The sequence below is a fragment of the Camarhynchus parvulus genome, unplaced genomic scaffold, assembly GCF_901933205.1.
Source record: "Camarhynchus parvulus unplaced genomic scaffold, STF_HiC, whole genome shotgun sequence".
Lineage (NCBI taxonomy): Eukaryota > Metazoa > Chordata > Aves > Passeriformes > Thraupidae > Camarhynchus > Camarhynchus parvulus.
Window position 1 is genome coordinate 760,014 of NW_022148237.1, and position 21,957 is coordinate 781,970.

General features: G+C 58.5%; 3 protein-coding genes and 5 non-coding genes across 8 annotated transcripts in view; 1 reads left to right on the forward strand and 7 right to left on the reverse strand.

Annotated features, from left to right (window-relative positions):
• FAU (FAU ubiquitin like and ribosomal protein S30 fusion) overlaps positions 1-21,835 on the reverse strand; it is a 581,541-nt gene extending 559,706 nt beyond the window's left edge. The window contains exon 1 of the mRNA XM_030970011.1: positions 21,771-21,835. The gene's annotated coding sequence lies outside the window, so the exon portion shown is untranslated. The remainder of the gene's footprint in view (positions 1-21,770) is intronic.
• Positions 264-5,467, reverse strand: TAF6L (TATA-box binding protein associated factor 6 like). Its single transcript, XM_030969958.1, is given in 12 exon segments — positions 264-466; positions 469-566; positions 568-1,037; positions 1,107-1,235; positions 1,551-1,683; positions 2,473-2,693; positions 3,220-3,294; positions 3,371-3,465; positions 3,922-3,972; positions 4,163-4,313; positions 4,736-4,822; positions 5,301-5,467. Coding segments are annotated over 12 exon segments (1,815 nt in total). The 5' UTR covers positions 5,448-5,467; the 3' UTR covers positions 264-308.
• Positions 5,299-10,506, forward strand: WDR74 (WD repeat domain 74). Its single transcript, XM_030969980.1, is given in 11 exon segments — positions 5,299-5,714; positions 5,998-6,234; positions 6,237-6,291; positions 6,654-6,717; positions 7,141-7,290; positions 8,041-8,142; positions 8,475-8,575; positions 9,086-9,141; positions 9,307-9,446; positions 10,171-10,227; positions 10,307-10,506. Coding segments are annotated over 11 exon segments (1,146 nt in total). The 5' UTR covers positions 5,299-5,653; the 3' UTR covers positions 10,430-10,506.
• Positions 11,476-11,666, reverse strand: LOC115916327. The gene has a single exon (XR_004061592.1). It is a non-coding gene; the product is annotated as a U2 spliceosomal RNA (small nuclear RNA).
• Positions 13,573-13,763, reverse strand: LOC115916318. Its single transcript, XR_004061584.1, has one exon. It is a non-coding gene; the product is annotated as a U2 spliceosomal RNA (small nuclear RNA).
• Positions 14,920-14,987, reverse strand: LOC115916321. Its single transcript, XR_004061587.1, has one exon. It is a non-coding gene; the product is annotated as a small nucleolar RNA SNORD31 (small nucleolar RNA).
• LOC115916320 lies at positions 18,716-18,783 on the reverse strand. The gene has a single exon (XR_004061586.1). It is a non-coding gene; the product is annotated as a small nucleolar RNA SNORD31 (small nucleolar RNA).
• On the reverse strand, positions 19,115-19,188 carry LOC115916319. Its single transcript, XR_004061585.1, has one exon. It is a non-coding gene; the product is annotated as a small nucleolar RNA SNORD26 (small nucleolar RNA).
• Positions 21,836-21,957: the final 122 nt, after the last annotated feature.

Sequence of the window (21,957 nt, forward strand, 5' to 3'; positions counted from 1 at the left end):
AACTCTCTCCACTGACTACTGGACACCCTTTAATGACCACTCACTGCCCCTCACTGACCACTCCACGCCATCCACTGACCACCACAACCTCCGCTGAGCACCGCTCCCCCCCTTTAATGCCCACCCCACACCACTCACTGACCAGCAAACCCTCTGCTGACCACTGGACACCCTTTAGTGACCACTCCACGCCACTCACTGCCCCCGACACCCCTTTATTGACCACTCAGCGCCCCCCGCCCCCTTTACTGACCACTCCCGCTCTCTATTAACCGCCCCCCGCCCCATTTCCAGCGCCCGCCCCCGGCTCAGAGCAGCAGCAGCAGCGAGTACTCGGCTCGGGGCCACCTCCGCGGGGCCCGCGCGGTTCTCCCGATCATCGGCAGCCGCTGCGCGTAGCGGGAGCCGAGCGCGGCCCCGGGCGGCTGCGGGAAGCTCGTCTGGAACCTGCGGCCGGGGCAGCGCCGCCGGTCTGGCGCCCCGCGATCACGAAGTTGAAGCGGGGAGGGCCCCGGGGCGAGCGGCATTTCTGGAACACGTCCCGAAGCGCCGGGCCGGTGGCCGGAGGGGGTGCGGGGGGTCCCGCGGGGCCGGGCGGGGGCCCGGGGCTCCGGTGCAGCGGGGGCCGCTCGGCGCGGCGGCGGCGGCTCCTCGTCCCTCGGGCTCACCGTGGCGTTGGTCAGCTGGGGCATTTTGCGGGCGGCTCCTTCGGCCGGGGGCTCTTTGCGAGCGCCCTCGCTCGTTCCCGGGGGGCTCGGGGGGTCGGCGGGGGCGCCGGTACCGAATCGAACGGCGAGGCTGTCGCCGAAAAAGTCGTAGAGCTCGCGGTACATGTCCCGCAGCGACGGCGGCGGCGGCGAGGAGGAGGAGGAGGAGGAGGAAGCAGCGGTGCCGCTTCCCCCCGGTATCAGCGGGCGGCCCAAGCCCAGCTCGGGGGAGGGGTCCTGGCCGGGGGGGCTGTGCCGGGGGGACCCCTCGGGACCCCCAAATCCCGGGGCTTGCTGAGCCTTGGCCTTGAGCAGCCGCTCCACGGCGACCTGGGGGGACACGGGGGGGTCAGGGGGAGCTAAGGGGGTTTAGGGCTGAGGGACCCCCCCGGGCCTCACCAGGATGGCGCCGTAGACTTTGTGGCCGTCAGCCTTGACCTGGGCGTTGGACACGGAGTAATCGTCCAGCACGGCCTGGAGGTTGGGCCAGTACGTGGGGAGGTGGGGGTACAGCACCCGCTCCACCGCCTGGGAAACGGGGGGGACACGGGCTGGGAACCCCCCCTGAACCCCCAAACCCTTCCATGGAACCCCCCTGAGCACCCCATGGAACCCCCAAACCCCCTGGAACTCCCCTAAATCACCTTTAGACCCCCCAAACCCCCTCAGGACCCCCCCAAACCCCCTCAGGACCCCTCAAAACCCCCTCGGGACCCCCCAAACCCCCCGTAGCCCCCTCAAGCCCCCCATAACCCTCCTAAAACCCCTTGGGACCCCCCCAAACCCCCTCAGAACCCCCCAAACCTCCTCAGGACCCCCCAAACCCCCCATAGCCCCCCAAACCTTCCAGCCCAGCGCGTGCAGCCCCACCACGGCGCCGTAGTGGGAGCAGAGCGGCCGCACGGGATCGGCCAGAACCTTCTGGAGCGAGAGCAGGATCTGCTGGTAGAGGCCCCTGACCAGCTCCCCGTGGCTCCTGCGGGCACAGCGCGCGCTCAGCTGGCACTCACACAACAACTGGGAAATCCCTTTGCCGGGATTTGTTTGTCCCGAGAGGCTGAGAAGCCTCCGAGGAAAGGAAAACGCCAAAAATTGTGTGGGGCTGTGGGATGCAGCCGGTGAATCCGCGATTGGCCTCGTGTGGCTGGTTTTAATTAACGGCCAATCGCAGTCCAGCTGGGTTGGGACTCTGAGCAGCCACAAGATTTTATTTTTCTTTTCTTTTCTTTTTTCTTTTCTCTTTTCTTCTCTTTTCTTTCTTTCCTTTTTTCTTTCCTTTTTCTTTCTTTTTCCTTCTCTTTCCGTTTTCCTTTCTCTTTCCCTTCCCTTTCCTTTTTCTTTTTTCCTTTTCCTTCCCTTTTTTCTCCTTTCCCATTTTCTTTTCTCCTTTCCTTCCCTTTTCCTTTCCCCTTTCTTTTCCCTTCCCTTCCCTTCCCTTCCTTTTCCCTTTTCCCTTCCCTTCCCTTCCTTTTCCCTTTTCCCTTTTCCTTCCCTTCCCTTCCTTTTCCCTTTTCCTTCCCTTCTGATGAACTCTTTTTTATCCCCTCTTTTAGCATAATCCCACCACACAATTCCCTTTCAATCTGATACAAACCACAAAATAACCAACCACCGCAAGGGGGATTTTTCCTTTTGTGATTTATATTCCATTACAAACACCGAGCTACCATTCTCATCCCTCCCCTCCTCCCGGAACCCCTGCGGGCCCCGACCCCTCGTGAGACCCCCAGGGCCCCCCGGGACCCCCCAAGCCCCCCGTGCCCACCAGAAGATGCGGCCCAGCAGCAGCGCGGCGTAGTCGCGCAGGGTCCAGTGGTCGTTCAGGGGGTTGATGGAGGCGGCCAGCGGCTCCAGCACGCAGTAGAGCACCGAGCCCATCAGGCTGCCCACGTAGGAGCCCAGGCACAGGAACGGGTTCTGCAGGAGGCTCCGCGCCAGCTGCAGCAGCCGGCTCAGCTGCTCCAGGTCGTGGCTCACGGATTTCACCTGGCACAGGTGAGGGAAGGTGGCAGGGAGAGCTTGGGGAGGCTCCGGGGACAGTTTGGGACAGCTCAGCTCAGCCCAGAAACCTTCAGCAGCCTCTGGAGATCACCAGGATCCCCCAAAACTCACCCCAGACTTCCTGGAGACCCTCCAGGAACCCCCAAATTCACCCCAGATCCCTTTGGGACACCCCAAATCCCTTGGGGACCTTCAGGGTCCCCCCAAACTCACCCCAGGATCCCCCCAAGATGCCCAAAACTCACCCCAGAACCCCTCAGGACCCCCAAACTCACTCCAAACCTCCCCCTAGGAACTCCATGCTCACCCCAAACCCCGTCAAGACCTCCCAAAGCCCCCCAGGACCCCCCAAACTCACCCCAAACCCCGCCAAATCCCCCCAAAGCCCCCCAGGACCCCCCAAACTCACCCCAAACCCCGCCAAATCCCCCCAAAGCCCCCCAGGACCCCCCAAACTCACCCCAAACCCCGCCAAATCCCCCCAAAGCCCCCCAGGACCCCCCAAACTCACCCCACTGACCACATAGACGAAGTAGGGCAGCAGCGCCGCGATCTTGGGGTTGCTCTGGAGATCCTGCAGAGCCACCTGGGGGGGGTTCAGGGAGGGTCAGCCCGGCCTGGGGGAACCCCCTGAGACCCCCAGCCCCCCCCCCCAAACCCACCTTCATGAGCTGGGGGTCGTCGCCCAGCACGGCGCGGGTGACGTGCTGGTAGTACTTGAGCAGATCATCGCTGAGCGAGGAGACGGCGCTGGGCACTGCCAGGGCGGGGCAGGGGGCACCCCCAGGGTGAGACCCCCGCTCGGGAGGGGGCCGGGGCATTTCAGGGGGTCCTGGGGGGTCTCGGGATGAAGGGCAGGGGGAGATCTGGGGGATTTCAGGGGGTCTCAGTGGGCTCGGGATGAGGAGAAAAGGGGTCCTGAGAGGGTTGGGGAGGAGTTTGGGGGATTTGGGGTGTCCTGAGGTCTCTTGGGGGGGTCTGGGGGTCTCGGGAGCATGAGGAAAGGGGTCTGGGGGATTTCAGGGGGTCCTGGAGGTCTGGGGGGGATCCCAGAGGGTTTTTGAGGGGGTCTGGGAGGTTTTGGGGGTCCCTGCGGGGGTCCCAGGATGAGGCCTGGAGGGGCCCCAGGGAGGTCCTGAAGGTTTTGGGGGTCCCAAGGGGTCTGGGGGTGTCCCAGGGGTTCTTGGGGGGTCTCGGGGGGGTCGTTCCTGACCTGCTCCCTGCGGCTCCAGGTTCCCTTTGCCATCCAGGTAGGACACGTGCACTGCAGGACGGGGGGAGGGGCTGAGATTTTGGGGTTCCCAGAGAACATTTTGGGGTTCCCAGGACATTTTTGGGGTGCACCTCTCGCAGAAATCTCAGCACAGCCCTTGGGGGGCTCTCAGGGATATTTTGGGGTTCCCAGGGGAGGTTTTGGGTTCCCAGGGAATATTTGGGGATATTTTGGGGCGCACCTCTCACAGCAGTCTCGGCGCAGCCCTTGGGGATGTTGGTGGCCAGCGCCAGCTCCAGCAGATTCACCTCCCGATCCTCGGGGAAAAACAAATCCGAGTCCCGGAGGGGCCGGAACGGGAGCGAGTCCTGCGAGCCGCAGCCACAGACGGCCTGGGGACAGAGGGGACATTGGGGACATCATTGGGGACATCACTGGGGACATCATTGGGGACGTTGGGGACATCACTGGGGACATCACTGGGGACTCATTGGGGATATCACTGGGGACTCACTGGGGACATCATTGGGGACATTGGGGATGTCACTGGGGACACTGGGGACACTGAGGGACACTGAGGGACAGAGTTCTGGGCGCTGCAGCCACCCACAGCCTGAGGGCGTGAGGAACAGCCTTGGGGACATTTGGGATATCAGAGATGTTGGAGGACACTGGGGACATTTGGGGCACTGGGGACACTCCAGGACATTGGGGACAGCGAGAACATTGGGGACGCCTGGGGATTTGGGGACACTGCAAGGACTGGGCACGTCACCGGTGTCCCCAGTGTCCCCAGTGTCCCCTCTGTCCCCACCTCGACGTTGCTCCAGCGCAGAGCTCGGTTGAAATCCTCCACGGTGAGGCGGCGGCGCCGAGTGTGCTTCAGGAACTGAGAGCTGTTCTGGGAGCAACGGGGACAAAATGGGAGAAAAAATGGGAAAAAATGGGAAATGAGGAATTGGGAATGGGGATGGGAACGAGAACAACGGGGACAACGGGAATGGGGACGGGGAAATGGGAACGGGAACGGGAATGGAAACGGGAAGGGGAAACTGGGAAACGCGGAAATGGGAATGGGGAAAACGGGAACAGGATCAGCACCGGGAACGGGAACAGGGGAAATGGGAACGGGATCGGGAACGGGATCCTCATCGAGAGCGACACCGGGATCGGTGCTGGCTTCAGCACCGGGGAACCGCGCCCGGGACGGCACCGGGGCCGCTGGGCGGGAGCGGGAGCATCACCGGGAGCGGGGCCGGGACTGCCCGAGGGTATCCCCGATACCCCTCGGTATCTCCGGTAACCGCGGAAATCCCCGATACCCCCCGGTATCTCCGGTAACCCCGCTAACCCCCCGGCCCCCCCGGTATCCCCGGTACCTGCGTGGCCTCCCGCAGCCGGTAGCACACATCCTCGGCCAGCAGCGCCGCCACCTCGTCGCTGAGCTCCACGCCGGCGCTCTCGGCCATGAGCCGCACCGAGTCCCGCGGCAGCTCCACGAAGCGCCGCTCCTCCCGCTCCGCCATGGCGGGGCCCGGCCACGCCCACGAGGGGCGGGGTTATGCAAATAAACCCAGCGTAGAGCCTTCCGGGAGCCCGCGCGTGAGGGAGGAGGGGTTATGCAAATGAAGACGCGCACGGGGGATGCCGGGAGCTCCCGGAACTTTTCTACCCGGAACGTTTCGGCCGCGCTCGCGGTTCCCGCGCCGGAAGGGTCGGGAGGACTCCCAAGATGGCGGCGCCCACGCGGTTGTGTCACGTTTGGGTGGGGGCCGAGACCGGGGCCCTCAAAGGTGGGGAGGGGTCCTGGGGGGTCTGGGGGGGGTCCTGGGGGGTCCTGGGGGGTCTGGGGGGCCCTGGGGGGGTCCTGGGGGGTCTGGGGGGGGTCGGGGCGGGTCCTTAGGTGGGATCCGGGGCAGTTCTGAGGGAGTTCCGGGGTCCGGGAGGGGCCTTTGGGGGGTCCCGGAGGTGTCTGGGAGGGCCCCGGGGGTTTGGGGGTCCTGGGGGGGTCCCGGCGGGGATTGGGGCGGTTCAGGGGGGTCCCGGGGGGTTCCTGACTTTCCCCTCCCCCCCCAGGGGTGAACCTGCAGCGCCGAGAGGCCTCGAACCACGCGGGGGGGGAGGGGCTGAGCCGGGCCCGGGGGGTCTCGGTGCTCACCTGGGGGACCCCGCCCAGAGCCAGGTGAGTGGGGGGGGGGGGGGTCCCGGGGGGTTCGGGGTGTCCTGAACCCCCCCGTGCCCCCCCCCAGGTGCTGGTGGGAGCCCTGGATCGATCCCTGAGCGTTTTCAGCACCGAGACAGGAAAATTCACCGGGGGAGGCGCTGCCCGGGGGGGGGCGGCGCCTTCTGCGGCCTCGGGGTGCTCGGCAGGTACCGGGGGGGGGGGGGTCCTGGGGAGTGGGGAGGGGTCTGGGGGGTCCTGGGGGTCCTGAGGATGCTCAGCAGGTAAAGGGGGGTCTCGGAGGGTCCTGGGGTCCCTGAAGGGTTTTTGAGGGGGGGGGTTTCTGAGGGGTCTTGGGGGGCCCCGGAAGGGTCTGGGTGGGTCCTGGAGGGGTCTGGGGGCTTCCAGGGGGTCCCTGAAGGGTCTTTGGGTGCTGGGGGGGGTTTGGGGGGTCCTGGGTTGGTTTCCGAGGGGTTTGGGGGGGTTGGGAGGGGTCTTGAGGGGTGGGGGATGGGTCAGAGGCGCTCGGGGGGGTCCCCAAGCCCCCCCTGACCCCCCCCGCCCCCCCCAGCTCCGTGGTCACCGCGGTGGAGTCGGGGCTGGTTCGGGTCTGGGGGGAGCAGGAGGCCGAGGAGGTGAGTGGGGGGCTCGGGGGGGCTCGGGGGCTCGGGGGTTTTGGGGTCACCCCCAGACCCCTCCCCAATCCCAGCCCCTTTTGGGATCTGCGGGTGGGGCAGAAAGTGCCAGAATTGGGGATTTTCCGTGGGTTTGGGGGGGTTTTAGGAGGGTTTAGGGGGATTTTTGGGTCTGGGGGTGTCTCTGGGGGAGGGATTTGGGGTGACCCCTCCCCATTTCCAGCCCCTGCAGGAGCTGCAGGCGGGGCCGGGGCTGTGCCAGAATTGGGGATTTTGGGCAGATTTTGGGGGATTTTGGGGTGGATTTTTGGGAGTTTTTAATGAGGATTTTAAGCAGAATTTGGGTGGATTTTTGGGGGGTTTTTTATGAGGATTTTGAGCAGGATTTGCGGGATTTTTTGGGGGGGTTTTGGGGTGCGCCAGCCCCTGCAGGAGCTGCAGGCGGGGCCGGGGCTGTGCCGGATGCGCCAGGACCCTGCGAGGCCTCACGTGGTGGGCACGGGGGGCAAGGAGAACGCGCTCAAGGTGTGGGACCTGCAGCGGCCCCAGGAGCCCCTGTTCCGGGCCAAGAACGTGAGTGGCACCCTGGAAACCCCCAGAAATACCCAAAAACAAAAAAATACCCCCAGAAATACCCAAAAACAAACCCCAAAAATACCCAAAAACAAACCCCAAAAATACCCCAAACCAACCCAGAAATACCCCAAAAACAACCCAAAAAATACCCCAAAACCACCTCGAAAATCCCTCAAAATCACCCCAAAAGTACCCCAAAAACACTCTAAAAAACCCCAAAAGTACTTTCAGAAGTACCCAAAAGTGGCTCCAAAAATACTTCGTAAGCACCCTGAAAATATCCCAAAAAGATCTAAAAAATATCCAAAAAGCAACCCCCAAAACAACTCGAAAAATAGCCCAAAGTACCTCGAAAATACCAAAAAATATCCCAAAAATATCCCAGACCACATGTGTCAGGCTAGGGGCACGAGTGGCACCCAAAATACCCCAAAAAAATCTGCACAAACATCCCAAAAACAGCTGCAGGAATGCCCCAAAATACACCTAAAAAAATACCGAATTACAACCTCGGAAACATCCCTAAAAACGCCCCTAAACCACCTAAAAATCAACCCCAAAACCAACCCCGAAAATACCCCAAACCAACCCCAAATCACGACATTAGAAATGCCCAAAAAAATAGCCCAAAATGTCCTAAAAATATCTCAAAATTATTCCGAAAATACTTAAAAACCAACCCCGAAAACAACTAAAAAACCCCCCAAAATATCCCAAACATCCCCAAATTGTCCCCGAATGTCCCAGGTGAGGAACGATTGGCTGGATCTGCGCGTGCCCGTCTGGGACCGGGACCTGCAGTTCCTGCCGGGGTCGCAGAGAATCGTCACCTGCACGGGGCACGGCCAGGTGAGGTCACCTGGGGTCACCTGGGGTCACCTGGGGTCATCGGGGGTCGCCTGCACGGGGCACGGCCAGGTGAGGTCACCTGGGGTCATTTGGGGTCACCTGGGGTCATCGGGGGTCACCTGCACGGGGCACGGCCAGGTGAGGTCACCTGGGGTCATTTGGGGTCACCTGGGGTCACCTGCACGGGGCACGGCCAGGTGAGGTCACCTGGGGTCACCTGGGGTCACCTGGGGTCGCCTGCACTGGGCACGGCCAGGTGAGGGCACGGGGGGCACACCTGGGGGGGCATTGGGGTCATTTGGGGTCACCTGCTGTGCCCCCCCCCGTGCCAGGTGCGTCTCTACGACCCCGCGTGCCCCCGGCGCCGCCCGGTGCTCGATGCCGCCTACGGGGAGGCGCCGCTGACGGCGCTGGCGCTGCCCGAGGGGAACATGTCAGTGCTGGGGGGGCTTGGGGCGATTTTGGGGGGTCCTGGGAGGGGTTTGGGGGGTTTTGGGGGGTCCTGGGGGGACTTAGGGGGATTTTAGGGGGTCCTGGGGAGGTTTTGGGGGATCCTGAGAGGATTTTAGGGAGTCTTGGAGTGGTCTGGGGGGATTTTGGGAGTCCTGAGGAGACTTAGGGGGGTCTTGGGGGGATTTTAGGGGGTCCTGGGGAGGTTTTGGGGGATCCTGAGGGGATTTTGGAGCATTCCGGGAGGTCCTGAGGGGATTTTGGGGGGATTTAGGGCAATTTTTAGAGGTCCTAGGGGGGGTTCTGGGTGGGTTTGGGGGATTCTGAAGGAATTTGGGGGCAGTTTTGGGGGTCCTGGGGAGGCTTCGGGGGGTCCTGGATGGCTCTGAAAAGCCCCAAAGTGACCTTGGGGGGGTTTGGGGTACTTGGGATGAATTTGGGGTGCCCGGGGGGTCTCACTGCCGCCCCCCCAGCCCCATTCCCTCTCCCCCAGCTCGGTGGTCGTGGGCAGCGCCCGGGGGGACGTGGCCGTGATCGACCTGCGCAAAGGTGAGGGGGGGTCCCGGGGGGTTTGGGGGTCCTGGGAGGTTTTGGGGGGGTGCTGGGGGGTCTGGGGGGTCCCAGGGGGATTTTGGGGGGGTCCTGGGGGATTTGGGGGGGATTTTGGGGCTCCTGTTGGAGTTTGGGGGGGTCCTGACGGCCTGTGCCCCCCAGGGCGGGTGCTGCGGGCACTGAAGGGGTTCGCGGGGGGGGTCCGGGGGCTGCAGTGCCACCCCCGCCTGCCCCTCGTGGCCTCCGTGGGCCTCGATCGCTTCCTGCGCCTGCACCGGCTGGACGGGCGGCTGTGCCACAAGGTGGGACCCCAAAAACGCCCTGGGACACCCCCAAAATAACCCCAAAAAACCCCCCTGGGACACCCCCAAAATAACCCCAAAATCCACCCAAAATCCCCTCTGGACACCCCGAAAATCCACCCAGAAAACCCCCTGGGACACCCCCAAAATCCACCCCAAAAACCCCTGGGGCACCCCAAAATCATCCAAGAAAACCTGGGACATCCCTAAATCATCCCAAAATCAACCATAATCGTCCCAAAACCACCCCAAAACTCTGGGAACCCCGAAAATCATCCCGAATCCACCTCAAAACCCTGGGACACCCCAGAACCACCCCAAAATCCACCTCAAACCACCCCAAAAACCCCAGGACACCCCAAAATTATCCCAAAATCACCCCAAAAACATCTGGGATTTCCAGAGACTCCCCTGAGTCGTCCCCAAAAACCCTGGACACCCCAAAATCCACCCCAAACCACCCCAAAAACCCCGGGACCCCTCAAAATCACCCCAAAAACCCTGGACACCCCAAAATCCTCCCAAACCACCCCAAATCCTTCTGGGAACCCTTGGGACCCCCCCAGATCCCCCTTAGAAAACCCCAAAACCTTGAGACCCCCCCCCCCGAAACCCCTCAGGACCTCCCCAAATTGCTGAAATTGACCCAAATTGCCCCCCAAAAAAATCCCAAACCCCCCCAGAATCCCCCCAGGACCCCCCCAAACCGCCCCTGTCCCCCCAGGTGTACCTCAAGTCGCGCCTCACCTGCCTCCTGCTGAACACGCACCTGGACTGGGAGGTGAGACCCCCACCCCAAATTGGGTTTGGGGGCTCTGGGGGTGCCCCCCACCCCTGTAACTCCCCCATTATTCCCCCAGGCCCAGGAGGAGCCCCCTCCCCAAAAAGGGGTGAAGGACGAGGAGGAGGACGAGCTGTGGGACGCGCTGGAGTCCGTCGCCACCCCCAAAAAGGGCAAAAAAAGGAAAATTTTGGGGCTTTGAGGGGTCCCAGGACCCCCCCAAAACCCCCCCAGGCCCCCTCCCCCGCTGTATATAACGTCCAAAATGAGGGAAATAAACGGAATTTTGGGGTTTTTGGAGAAAAAATGGGAATTTTATGGGAAATTGGGGCTGGGGGTGATGGGTGGGTGGGGAGAGCACAAAGGGATTTTTGGGGGGTGGCCCCTTTAAATCTTTAGCTCCGCCCCTCGAGGGGTTTAGCCCCGCCCCCAGGGGCTAAGTAATTTTGTTAATTAGTACCTCAGTAATTAGCAGAATTACCCCCAAATTTGGGGAGGGGTCTCTGCCTGATTTTTGAAGGGACAACGATGACATCACCAAATCGCGATAGAGCGACGATAATTATTAATTATCAATTCATTTAACCTGGGTTTTGGTTAATTAATTGGGGTGATTAATTAATTTGGACTGACTAATTAAATTGGGATGATGGGCGGAGCAGAAGGAGGAGGCTCCAGGAGCGACGCCGAGCGACAGCAGCGTGGCTATCGCGATATGATCGCGATAATATCGCGATATAAACGATAATATCGCAATATAAACACGATAATCGCGATTCTTCACAGTTCTGATCGATTTTTGACCATCTGAGGTCCTTCCTTGGTGCCGCCAGGAACAATCTGGGAGCGACAGCGATGCAGAAAGTCGCAAATGTCGCGATAGAGACGCGAAATTTGGTGATTGTGGAGGGATTTCTTTTTGAGGCGCTGCAATACCAGGACCATGTGATTGATATCGTGATATAAATCACGGGTTTGGGTGTTTTGAATCTATTTTTCACCATTCACAAGTCCCCGTAGCGGGGTGCACCGTTCCCGGAGGCGCAATACCGGGACAGTGTAGTTAATATCGTGATATAAGCACGATAATTGAATATTTTGATCTGTTTTTCACGTTTCAGTTCATCCGGTTGGGGTGCACCGTTCCCGGAGGCACTGCAATACCGGGATCATGTGGCTGATATCGCGATATAATCACGATTTACATTGGCATCAGATCTATCTTTCACCATTCACAGGTCCCCGTGGTGGGGGTGCACCGTTCCCGGAGGCACTGCAATACCGGGACGATGCGCGGAGCGGAGGGAGCAAGCTCCGGGTCCAACTCCCGAGCCCAAAAATCCGTTTAATATAAAGTCCTCTCATCGAGGACGTATCAGATATTAAACTGATAAGAACAGATACTACACTTGATCTTAGCCAAAAGGCCGAGAAGCGATACCGGCCCCCCCACCCAGCGCCGCGCCCGGCCCCGCCCGGCCCGCCCGCACCTCACGGCCGCCCCCGCGCCGCGCTGCGGCCGCTCCCGAACCCTTCTGGGAGCTTTTCCTCATCTCGCTCTGCACTTTCTTCCCTCGTTTTGTACGCACGGACCCCGAAAATCGCGAAAATCTCCCCAAATTTTCGCTCCCATGATGCCTTTGGCGGCGTATCCGTGCCTAATTTGCGTAACTGCGCCTGCGTCCCCGCCCACTCTGACGCCCCGCCCCTTCACTTTATGCTCGCAAGTGATTGCTGAACTGCGCGCGTGGGATTTGCATTCGCTCCGCCCCCTCCTCTTCGCCCGGGCTGTGCTGGTGGAACCGGGATGGGGACACCGGAGGGGACCGGTCCCGCCCAGGTTGTACCGGGATGGGGACGCTGCTGATATCCCGATAGATCACGATTTTCAGCCAGCTCTGAGGACATCTTGCTCTAATTGTCACTGTTGATAGGTCCCCGGTTGGGGGTGCACCGTTCCCGGAGGCACTGCAATACCGGGATCATGTGGCTGATATCGCGATATAATCACGATTTACAGCGGTATCAGGTCTGTTTTTCACCATTCATAGGTCCCCGGTGGGGTGCACCGTTCCCGGAGGCACTGCAATACCGGGATCATGTGGCTGATATCGCGATATAATCACGATTTACAGCGGTATCAGGTCTGTTTTTCACCATTCATAGGTCCCCGGTGGGGTGCACCGTTCCCGGAGGCACTGCAATACCGGGATCATGTGGCTGATATCGCGATATAATCACGATTTACAGCGGTATCAGGTCTGTTTTTCACCATTCATAGGTCCCCGGTGGGGGTGCACCGTTCCCGGAGGCACTGCAATACCGGGATCATGTGGCTGATATCGCGATATAATCACGATTTACAGCGGTATCAGGTCTGTTTTTCACCATTCATAGGTCCCCGTGGTGGGGGTGCACCGTTCCCGGAGGCACTGCAATACCGGGATCATGTGGCTGATATCGCGATATAATCACGGTTTACATCGGTATCAGATCTATCTTTCACCATTCACAGGTCCCCGTGGTGGGGGTGCACCGTTCCCGGAGGCACTGCAATACCGGGATCATGTGGCTGATATCGCGATATAATCCCGATTTACAGCGGTATCAGGTCTGTCTTTCACCATTCACAGGTCCCCAGTGAGGGTGCACCGTTCCCGGAGGCACTGCAATACCGGGATCATGTGGCTGATATCGCGATATAATCACGATTTACAGCGGTATCAGGTCTGTTTTTCACCATTCATAGGTCCCCGGTGGGGGTGCACCGTTCCCGGAGGCACTGCAATACCGGGATCATGTGGCTGATATCGCGATATAATCACGGTTTACATCGGTATCAGATCTATCTTTCACCATTCACAGGTCCCCGTGGTGGGGGTGCACCGTTCCCGGAGGCACTGCAATACCGGGATCATGGGGCTGATATCGCGATATAATCACGGTTTACATCGGTATCAGATCTATCTTTCACCATTCACAGGTCCCCGTGGTGGGGGTGCACCGTTCCCGGAGGCACTGCAATACCGGGATCATGTGGCTGATATCGCGATATAATCACGGTTTACATCGGTATCAGATCTATCTTTCACCATTCACAGGTCCCCGTGGTGGGGGTGCACCGTTCCCGGAGGCACTGCAATACCGGGATCATGTGGCTGATATCGCGATATAATCCCGATTTACAGCGGTATCAGGTCTGTCTTTCACCATTCACAGGTCCCCAGTGAGGGTGCACCGTTCCCGGAGGCACTGCAATACCGGGATCATGGGGCTGATATCGCGATATAATCACGATTTACAGCGGTATCAGATCTATCGTTCACCATTCACAGGTCCCCGTGGTGGGGGTGCACCGTTCCCGGAGGCACTGCAATACCGGGACGATGCGTGGAGCGGAGGGAGCAAGCTCCGGGTCCAACTCCCGAGCCCAAAAATCCGTTTAATATAAAGTCCTCTCATCGAGGACGTATCAGATATTAAACTGATAAGAACAGATACTACACTTGATCTTAGCCAAAAGGCCGAGAAGCGATACCGACAAACCCCCCAGCGCCGCGCCCGGCCCCGCCCGGCCCGCCCGCACCTCACGGCCGCCCCCGCGCCGCGCTGCGACCGCTCCCGAACCCTTCTGGAATATTCTCCCCATCCCATCCCGCACTTTCCTCCCGCGTCCCGCATGATCTGACCCCAAAAATCCCGAATTTCTCCCCAAATTTCAGCTCCCATGATGCCCTTGGCGGCGTGTTTGTGCTCATTTGCATTATTACGCACTCTAAATTTACATAACTCCGCCCATTAGCCCAACCCCCTTGCACCCGCCCACCACTTGAAAGCCCCGCCCCGCCGCCGTTTACGCGCGATCTGATTGGACGAACGAGCAGGTTGATTTGCATTCGCCACGCCCCTTACTTTATAACCCGGCCGCATCTCTCATTAGCATAACCGCCCCTATTAAATAATCAGACCACGCCGTGCTTGATTAGCATACAAATGATGTTTATTTGCATATCAGCAGCCCCGCCCCTGTGGATTTGGGGAACATTGGGGGGGCTCCCCTCCCTCCCCAGGGGATTTTGGGAGGACAGGAGGGAGCTGGGAACCCCCAAAATCATCCAAACCTCCCAAAAATGGGTTCAAAGTTTCAATTTTGGGTTTAAAGTTTAAAATTTGGGTTTGAAGTTTGAATTTTGGGTTTAAAGTTTGAATTTTGGGTTTAAAGTTTGAATTTTGGGTTTAGAGTTTGAATTTTGGGTTTAAAGTTTAAATTTTGGGTGTAAAGTTTGAATTTGGGGTTTAAAGTTTGAATTTTGGGTTTAAATTCCGAATTTTGGGATCCTGGGTTCGGTTTTGTTGCCCTGGCAGGGCCACGGGGGGGTTTAGGTGCACATGAATCCCCCTGATCCCCTCACCCGGTGTTTCCCCCTCCCCAAATAACCACAATTCAAAGTTTTTAACAAAAATAGCAATTTTTATTTGTACTAATGAAACTTTCACGGTTCAAGAGCTGGAAGAAAAAAATTCAGTGGTTAAGAGTCTTCGACCTCCTTAAAGACCCTCAAAAATCTCTCCAAGAGAAACCCCAAATTTTAATTTGTGACCCCAATCTCATACAAAAACCCCAAATTTTAATTTGTGACCCCGAAAGCCTCAACCCCCCATGGACCCCCCAAACCCCCCCCAGGGTCCCCCCGAGCCTCAGGGGGAACCGATCAATCACCGGGCTCAGTCTGGGGCGGTATCGCCTCATCCTCGGCAGGGGGGACCCCAAAAAAACCCCCGACCCCAAAATCACCTCCCCAAACCCAAATACCCTCCCCAAAGCTCCCATTAAAATCCCCCCTTAAAACCAAAAATCCCCTTCTCAGAAAACACCAAAATCCCCTTCCCAAAATCCTCAAAATTTTCTCCCCAAACCCTCTTAAAAACCCCAAAATGCTCTCCTCAAAACACCCCAAAACCTGCTCTTTAAACCCCAAAATCCTTTCCCCAAACGCCCAAAATTCCCTCCCAAAAAACCCCAAATCTATTCTCTAAAACCCCATTTTTAAACCCCAAAATCCTTTCCCCAACCTTTAATTTTTTCTCCCCAAAACCCCAAAATTCCCTCCAAAAAAACCTCAAACCCCCTTTCTGAAACTCCATTTTTAAACCCCAAAATCCTTTCCCCAAACCCCCAAAATCCCGTCCCAAAAACCCCCCAAATCCCCTCTCTAAAACCCCATTTTTAAACCCCAAAATCCTTTCCCAACCCTCAATATTTTCTCTCCAAAGCCCCAAAAGTCCCTCCCAAAAAAACCCCAAATCCCTTCTCTGAAACCCCATAATCCTTTCCCCAACCTTTAATTTTTTCTCCCCAAAACTCCCTCCCAAAAAACCCCAAACCCCCCCAGACTCACCTGAATTTCCCTTCACCTGCAGCACCTGTGGACAGCAAAAGGGGGGGGAGGGGTTTTAGGGCGTCCCCTCCTCGCCAGGACCCCCCCAGGGACCCCCACCCCAATTTTTCAGGTGTTCGGGTGTTTTCAGGGGGGTCAAAGTGAGCTAGTGACATCATCACCAAAACTGGGGGGCTCGGAGTGAGGATGACATCATCGATGATGTCATCAGTTAGGCCACACCCCTCATTTGCATACCTGGTTTCAGAGCTGTCAATCACCTGAAAAGAGGGGAGACCAAGGGGAGGGTTTAGGGGGGTTTGGGGGATTTTGGGGACCCCAAAAAGGGGGAGAAGCCCCCCCGGGTCAGTCCCTGGGTTGTCAACAGCGGCTTCAGCCGAACGAGATTCATGGGGTCATCACCCCTGGGGGGCGAAAATCCCGAAATTTACCCCAAAACCACCCAAACCCACCTCAAAACCCCTAAAATTCACCCCAAAATCCTCCATATTCACCCCAAACCCACCCAAACCCACCCCAAAACACTCCAAATCCACCCCAAAACACTCCAAACCCACCCCAAAAACCCCCAAATTCATCCCAAAACCCACCCCACAAAACCACCCAAAGCCACCTCAAAACCCAAAAATTCACCCCACAAAACCACCCAGGTTATCCTTGGGGGGGGGGTCACCCTAATGAGCAGGGTTAAAACCCACCCAAGGGACCCCCCCCAGGATGAGAATTTACCTTGAATTTTTCCCAAATTCACGAACTGGATCCAAACCGCCCCAAATTCCCCGATGGGGGTTGGGGTCACCCCGTTCAGGCCCGGGGGGGGCAGAACCCTGTGGTGCAATTGAGGGGGGGTCAGTGTGAGCCTGGACACCCCGAAATCCCCCCGAGCCCCCCCCGAGCCCCCCAGGCCCCCTCAGACCGTCCCCTCTGGGACCGCTCGGCCTCCTCCCCCGCCGGGGGCTCCAGGGGGTTCCACCTTCGCAGGTCCTGGGCCCGCCGGGGGGGTCAGACGCGTGGGGCTTTCCTCATGGGGGGCCTGGGACCCCAAATATCAACCTGGGAGCCCCAAATATCAACCTGGGACCCAAAATCACACCCTGGGACCCAAAATCACACCCTGGGACCCCAAATACCAACCTGGGACCCCCAAATATCAACATGGACCCCCAAAATCACACCTGGGACCCAAAATCCAACCTGGGACCCCAAATATCAACCTGGGACCCAAAATCACACCCTGGGACCCCAAATACCAACCTGGGACCCCCAAATATCAACATGGACCCCCAAAATCACACCCTGGGGCCTCCAAATACCAACCTGGGAGCCCAAAGCACAGCATAGGACCCCAAATATCAACATGGATCCCCAAATATCAACCTGGGACCCCAAATATCAACATGGGACCCCCAAAATCACACCCTGGGACCCAAATACCAACCTGGGAGCCCCAAATATCAACCTGGGAGCCCAAAGCACAGCATAGGACCCCAAATATCAACATGGACCCCCACAATCACACCCTGGGAACCCAAACACCAACCTGGGAGCCCCAAATATCAACATGGACCCCCAAAATCACACCCTGGGGCCTCCAAATACCAACCTGGGACCCCCAAATATCAACCTGGGAGCCCCAAATACCAACCTGGGAGCCCAAAGCACAACCTGGGACCCCAAATACCAGCCTGGGAGCCCAAAGCACAGCATGGGACCCCCAAAATCACACCCTGGGACCCCAAAATACCAACCTGGGAACCCCAAGCACAGCATGGGACCACAAATACCAACCTGGAACCCAAAGCTCAACATGGAACCCCACAAATCTAAACCTGGGACCCCCAAATCCCACCCTGAGACCCCCAAATATCAACCTGGAACACCAAATCCCACCCTGAGACCCCAAAATCACAACCTGGGAGCCCAAATCATAACTTGGCACCCCCAAATCCCATTTCAGGGACCCCAAACCCACCCAGGACCCCCCAGCACTCACCAGGCCCCGCAGCCCCCGGGGCTGTGATGGAAATTGGGGGGGGGTCCCGTGGCTGTGAAGGAAATTGGGGGGCTCAGGGAGGGGTCGGGGGGCTCAGACCCCCACGGGGGGGGGTGCAGCCCCCTCCCCAAATCCGATCAGGGCTTTGGTAACTCTGCTGCCATCGGACTCATCCTCCAGCTCAGGGGGTGTCATCCCTTCGGAATGGGGGGGCTGGGGGCGTTTGGGGGGGGGTTTAGGGGGGCTCTGACCTCGGGGGGGCACTGGGGTCACTTCATGGTGGTCTGAGGGTCACCCCGGGCTGAGGCATCTCCCACTGCAAAATATTAATTATTGGTGATTGTTTAAGTCGAATCTTAATTATTTAGTTAATTATGGGGCTGTGTAATCATTGCTTTAAATTTGGGGGGAGGGGTTTGGGGGGTTCTGACCTGAGGTGGGGTCGCTGTGGTCACTTCATGGTCATCTGAAGGCCACACTGGGTTGAGGCATTTCCCACTGCAAAATATAAATTAATGGTGTTTTTTAATTAAGTTTTAATTAATTAAGTAATTGAAGGGCTCCAGTATCATTGCTTTGGGCTGGGGGGGTTTGGGGGGGCTCTGACCTGTTTGGGGGCACTGTGGTCACTTCACATAGGCCGAGGTTTCTCCCACTCCCTAACACTGCAAAATATGAATTAATTACGTTTATTTATTAAATCCCTATTAACTAATTATTTAGTTAGCAATAAATTCCTATTAGTTAGTTAATTAATAGCTGCTCTCAGCGGTCACGTGGCATCAGGGACCCTCAGCCATATGCTTGTCATTGTCACTCCTCACAGAACAGCCACAAACGTGCGGGGACCCCAAAATCGGCACCTCGGGGGGCTCGGGGAGAGCAGAAAATTCCACATTTTTACCCAAAAAAAAGGAGGGGCTCACCTAGGATGGGGTAATGGGGAACCCACGGATGAGGATTCCACAATCCGAGAGCTGGAAAATGGAATTTTAAAAGAAATTAAGAGTCTTGAAATTCCTGTAAAATCCCTAAAATTCCTCCAGAACCCAAGATTTACACAGAAACCCCACAAATTGTCATTTGTGACCCCCCCAGAGCCTCAGGGGGAACCGATCAATCACAGGGCTCAGTCTGGGGCGGTATCGCCTCATCCTCGGCAGGGGGGACCCCAAAAAAACCCCAAAATTTCCTCCTCAAAGCCCAAAATCCCTTCCCAAACCCCCAGACTCACCCGAGCGCTCATGGCTCGTGCCTTGAAAACAAAGAAAAAAAAATATATTAAAATGAGAATTTTAACAAATCTTACAATGTCTTTATAAAAACTTTATAAATTTAAATTCCACGAGGGTTTAAAACCCTGGACAAGGATGTGAACTCCCACGTGTGGTTTATGCCCCACAATAAGATTTAATCTCATCCACGTGGGTCAGATTTATTCCACGAGGTTCTTAAACACCCCCCAAAGGGATCGGGACCCCCCACTCGGGTGAGTGCCACTCAGATTATTCCAGAAGCTTCTCCACTGACCCATCAGCAAGAGAGAGTTCAGGGTGATCATCCCCGCAGCACTGCTGCCCTCAAATCCAGCTTGTTAAACCTAAAACGACTCACCTTAGGCAGAAGCAGCATTTCGCGAGCAAAAACGCTAAGGAGAAAACAAAAGAAAAATGCGTTAGAGTCACAGAGTATGATTATATGACATGGCGAACGCCCAGGTCGGGGCAGGACGAGCCCTCAGAGAACTCGAAATTCTTCACCGCGCCATCAGCACAGGTCTGTGAGAGACTCATCCCCGAGCAGCCCCTGCGGAAAGCGCGGCCCCCTCACGGAACCCCTCAGGGAGGGACACAGCGGCTGAACCGTGAGGGGAACAGCGCCTGGAGGGTTCCAGGCTGCTCCACATGAGCCAGGGAAGAGTGAACGCGGTTATGGAGGCCGCCGCACCCCCTTGATAACCACCCAAATCCCCCCCTCAAGCTCAGCCCCAATGCAACCGTCACCAACCTCCTCCTACCGCTGCTGGGACAAAATGGCCGCCGCGCACCCTCACGGGCGTTTAAATAGCGCGCAGGGCATGCCGGGAAAAGGGGCGGGGCGTGAGCGCTGAGGGAGGAGAAAAGGCGGGAAAGGCGCGAGGGGCGCCCCCTGGCGGACGAGGCCGTGAGGGGAATCCCCGGGGGGGGTTTGGGGTGGATTTTTTTCGGAATTCCACCAGAATTCGTTGGGCAATTCCCGCCACCGCTCGGAAGGGTTCGGAGCGATCAGTTAATTCTCTTTACGGCTTTTCAGCTCCCTCCTTTGCCAATCGGATGTTTTCGGCGCTTTCCGCGCGCCACTCGGCTTAACTCGGGTGTTTCCGTCACTTTTCGGCTCCCTCAGCCCCGCCCACCGCCGCACTCGGGAATTTCCGTCAATTTTCGGCTCCCTCAGCCCCGCCCACCGCCCACTCGGGAATTTCCGTCACTTTCGCCGCCCCGCCCCGCCACACTCGGGAATTTCCGTCACTTTTCGGCTCCCCAGCCCCGCCCACCGCCACACTCGGGAATTTCCGTCACTTTTCGGCTCCCCAGCCCCGCCCACCGCCACACTCGGGAATTTCCGTCACTTTTCGGCTCCCCAGCCCCGCCCACCGCCGCACTCGGGTATTTCCGGCACCGCTCGGTTCTTTCCGCCTCCCCCATAGAGACTCATTCCTCAGCCAGCATCTTCTCGTTAGCAGACTCCAAATTAACGCTCATTAAGCTCCTCCCTCTAAATAACCACCCCATCAGCCGCTTGGGAACCCCATTAGCCCTTTCCAGGCCAACTTCACCCCCAAACCACTCCGAACGCTTCACCACCCGTGTTAAAACAAAGTTAAAAAACTCAAAAATAAGCATCAAAAAATTCTCGAAAAGCCCCAGGACGCTGGGAACGGAGCCCAGATTGCTTTATTGTGCTCAGGAGTTGGCGTTGGGTCCCTTCTTCTTGCCGAAGGTGGGCACCACGTTGACGAAGCGCCGGTTGTACTGCATGCGCCGCTTGGCCCGCCCCGTCTTCTTCTTCTTCTTCTCCTGCTTGGCCACCTGATGGAAAACCGGGGGGTCGGGGGGGTGTCCCCAAAACCCTGCCAGGGTCCCCAAACCCCGCGGGGGTCCCCAAAGCCGGGGGGAGCCCCCTCAGAGCTCACCTTGGGGGTCTGGCCCCTCACTTTGCCGGCGCGGGCGAGGGAGCCGTGCACCTTCCCTGGGGGGAGGAAGGAAATCGAGGTGTTGGGGGGGTTGTTTTGTTAATGAACAGCCCGATAATTAGCGGCCCCCCTGTAATTACCGCCCAGCAGGCGCGTGGAGAGGTCCAGGGTGGTGAATTCGGGGAGGGGGCTCTGCCCCAGCGCGGCCTCATCGTCCAGGGGGGTCCCGGCGTGGAGCAGCACTTGGTCCTCGGGGATCCCCGAAAGCTCGGCCACCCTCTCCTGGGGGAGGGGGACAAACCGGGGTGGGGGGTCAGCACCCCAAAATCTGGGAGGGGGAGGGATTGGGGAGGGGGCCAGCCCGAATTTGGGGGATCTCACCTTGATCTGGGCGGTGTCCTGGAGCCGGAGAGCTCGAGGGTGAGGAGGGTCTGGCCGCGGATGAAGAGCTGCATGGTGGGGGCTGGGGGGGGGATTTGGGGGGTTAGACGGGGGTCCCCACAGCCCAAAAATAAAGGGGAGACCCTCAGGGGTCCCCTAACGGATTTGGGTCGGAATATGGGGGGCTCCAGACTCTCCTGTCTGTATTTTGGGGGGAAAACCCCCCCGAATTTCCTCCTCCCCCCCCAGAGGGTCCCCCCAAAGACTCCTGGGCCTTTCTGAGCCCCCCCACATCCTTCCCAAAGCCTCATGGACCCCCCCCTAAATAACTCCGACCCCCTCAAGCCCTCACAGCCCCCTCAGGACCCCCCCGCAACGCCTCAGTCCCCTCTGACCCCCACGAAACCCCCGGGACGCCCCAATAAACCTCCCAGGCCCCCCTCAAAGCCTCACAATCCCCCCCAATCCCCCCCAAGCTCGTCAAAACCTCCTCAAACCGCCTCATCCCCCTCCCTCAGCCCCTCTCCACCCTTCTGAGCCCTCAAAAAGCCCCAAAAAGCCCCAAATCTCCTCAAAAATCCCCAAATTTCCCTCGAACCTCTCGAGCGCGGCCTCACCGCGGCGTCTCCAAGGCGGAAAGGGGCAGTGCGCAGGCGCGGCGCGGTGACGTCACCAGCACGTCAAGCGTCCGTGCCGACGCCGCCAGCCGCGGAACTACAAAGATGGCGGAGCCTCGACAAAGGGGCGCGGCCAGGAAAATGGCGGAGCTCATTGGTCCACAGCCC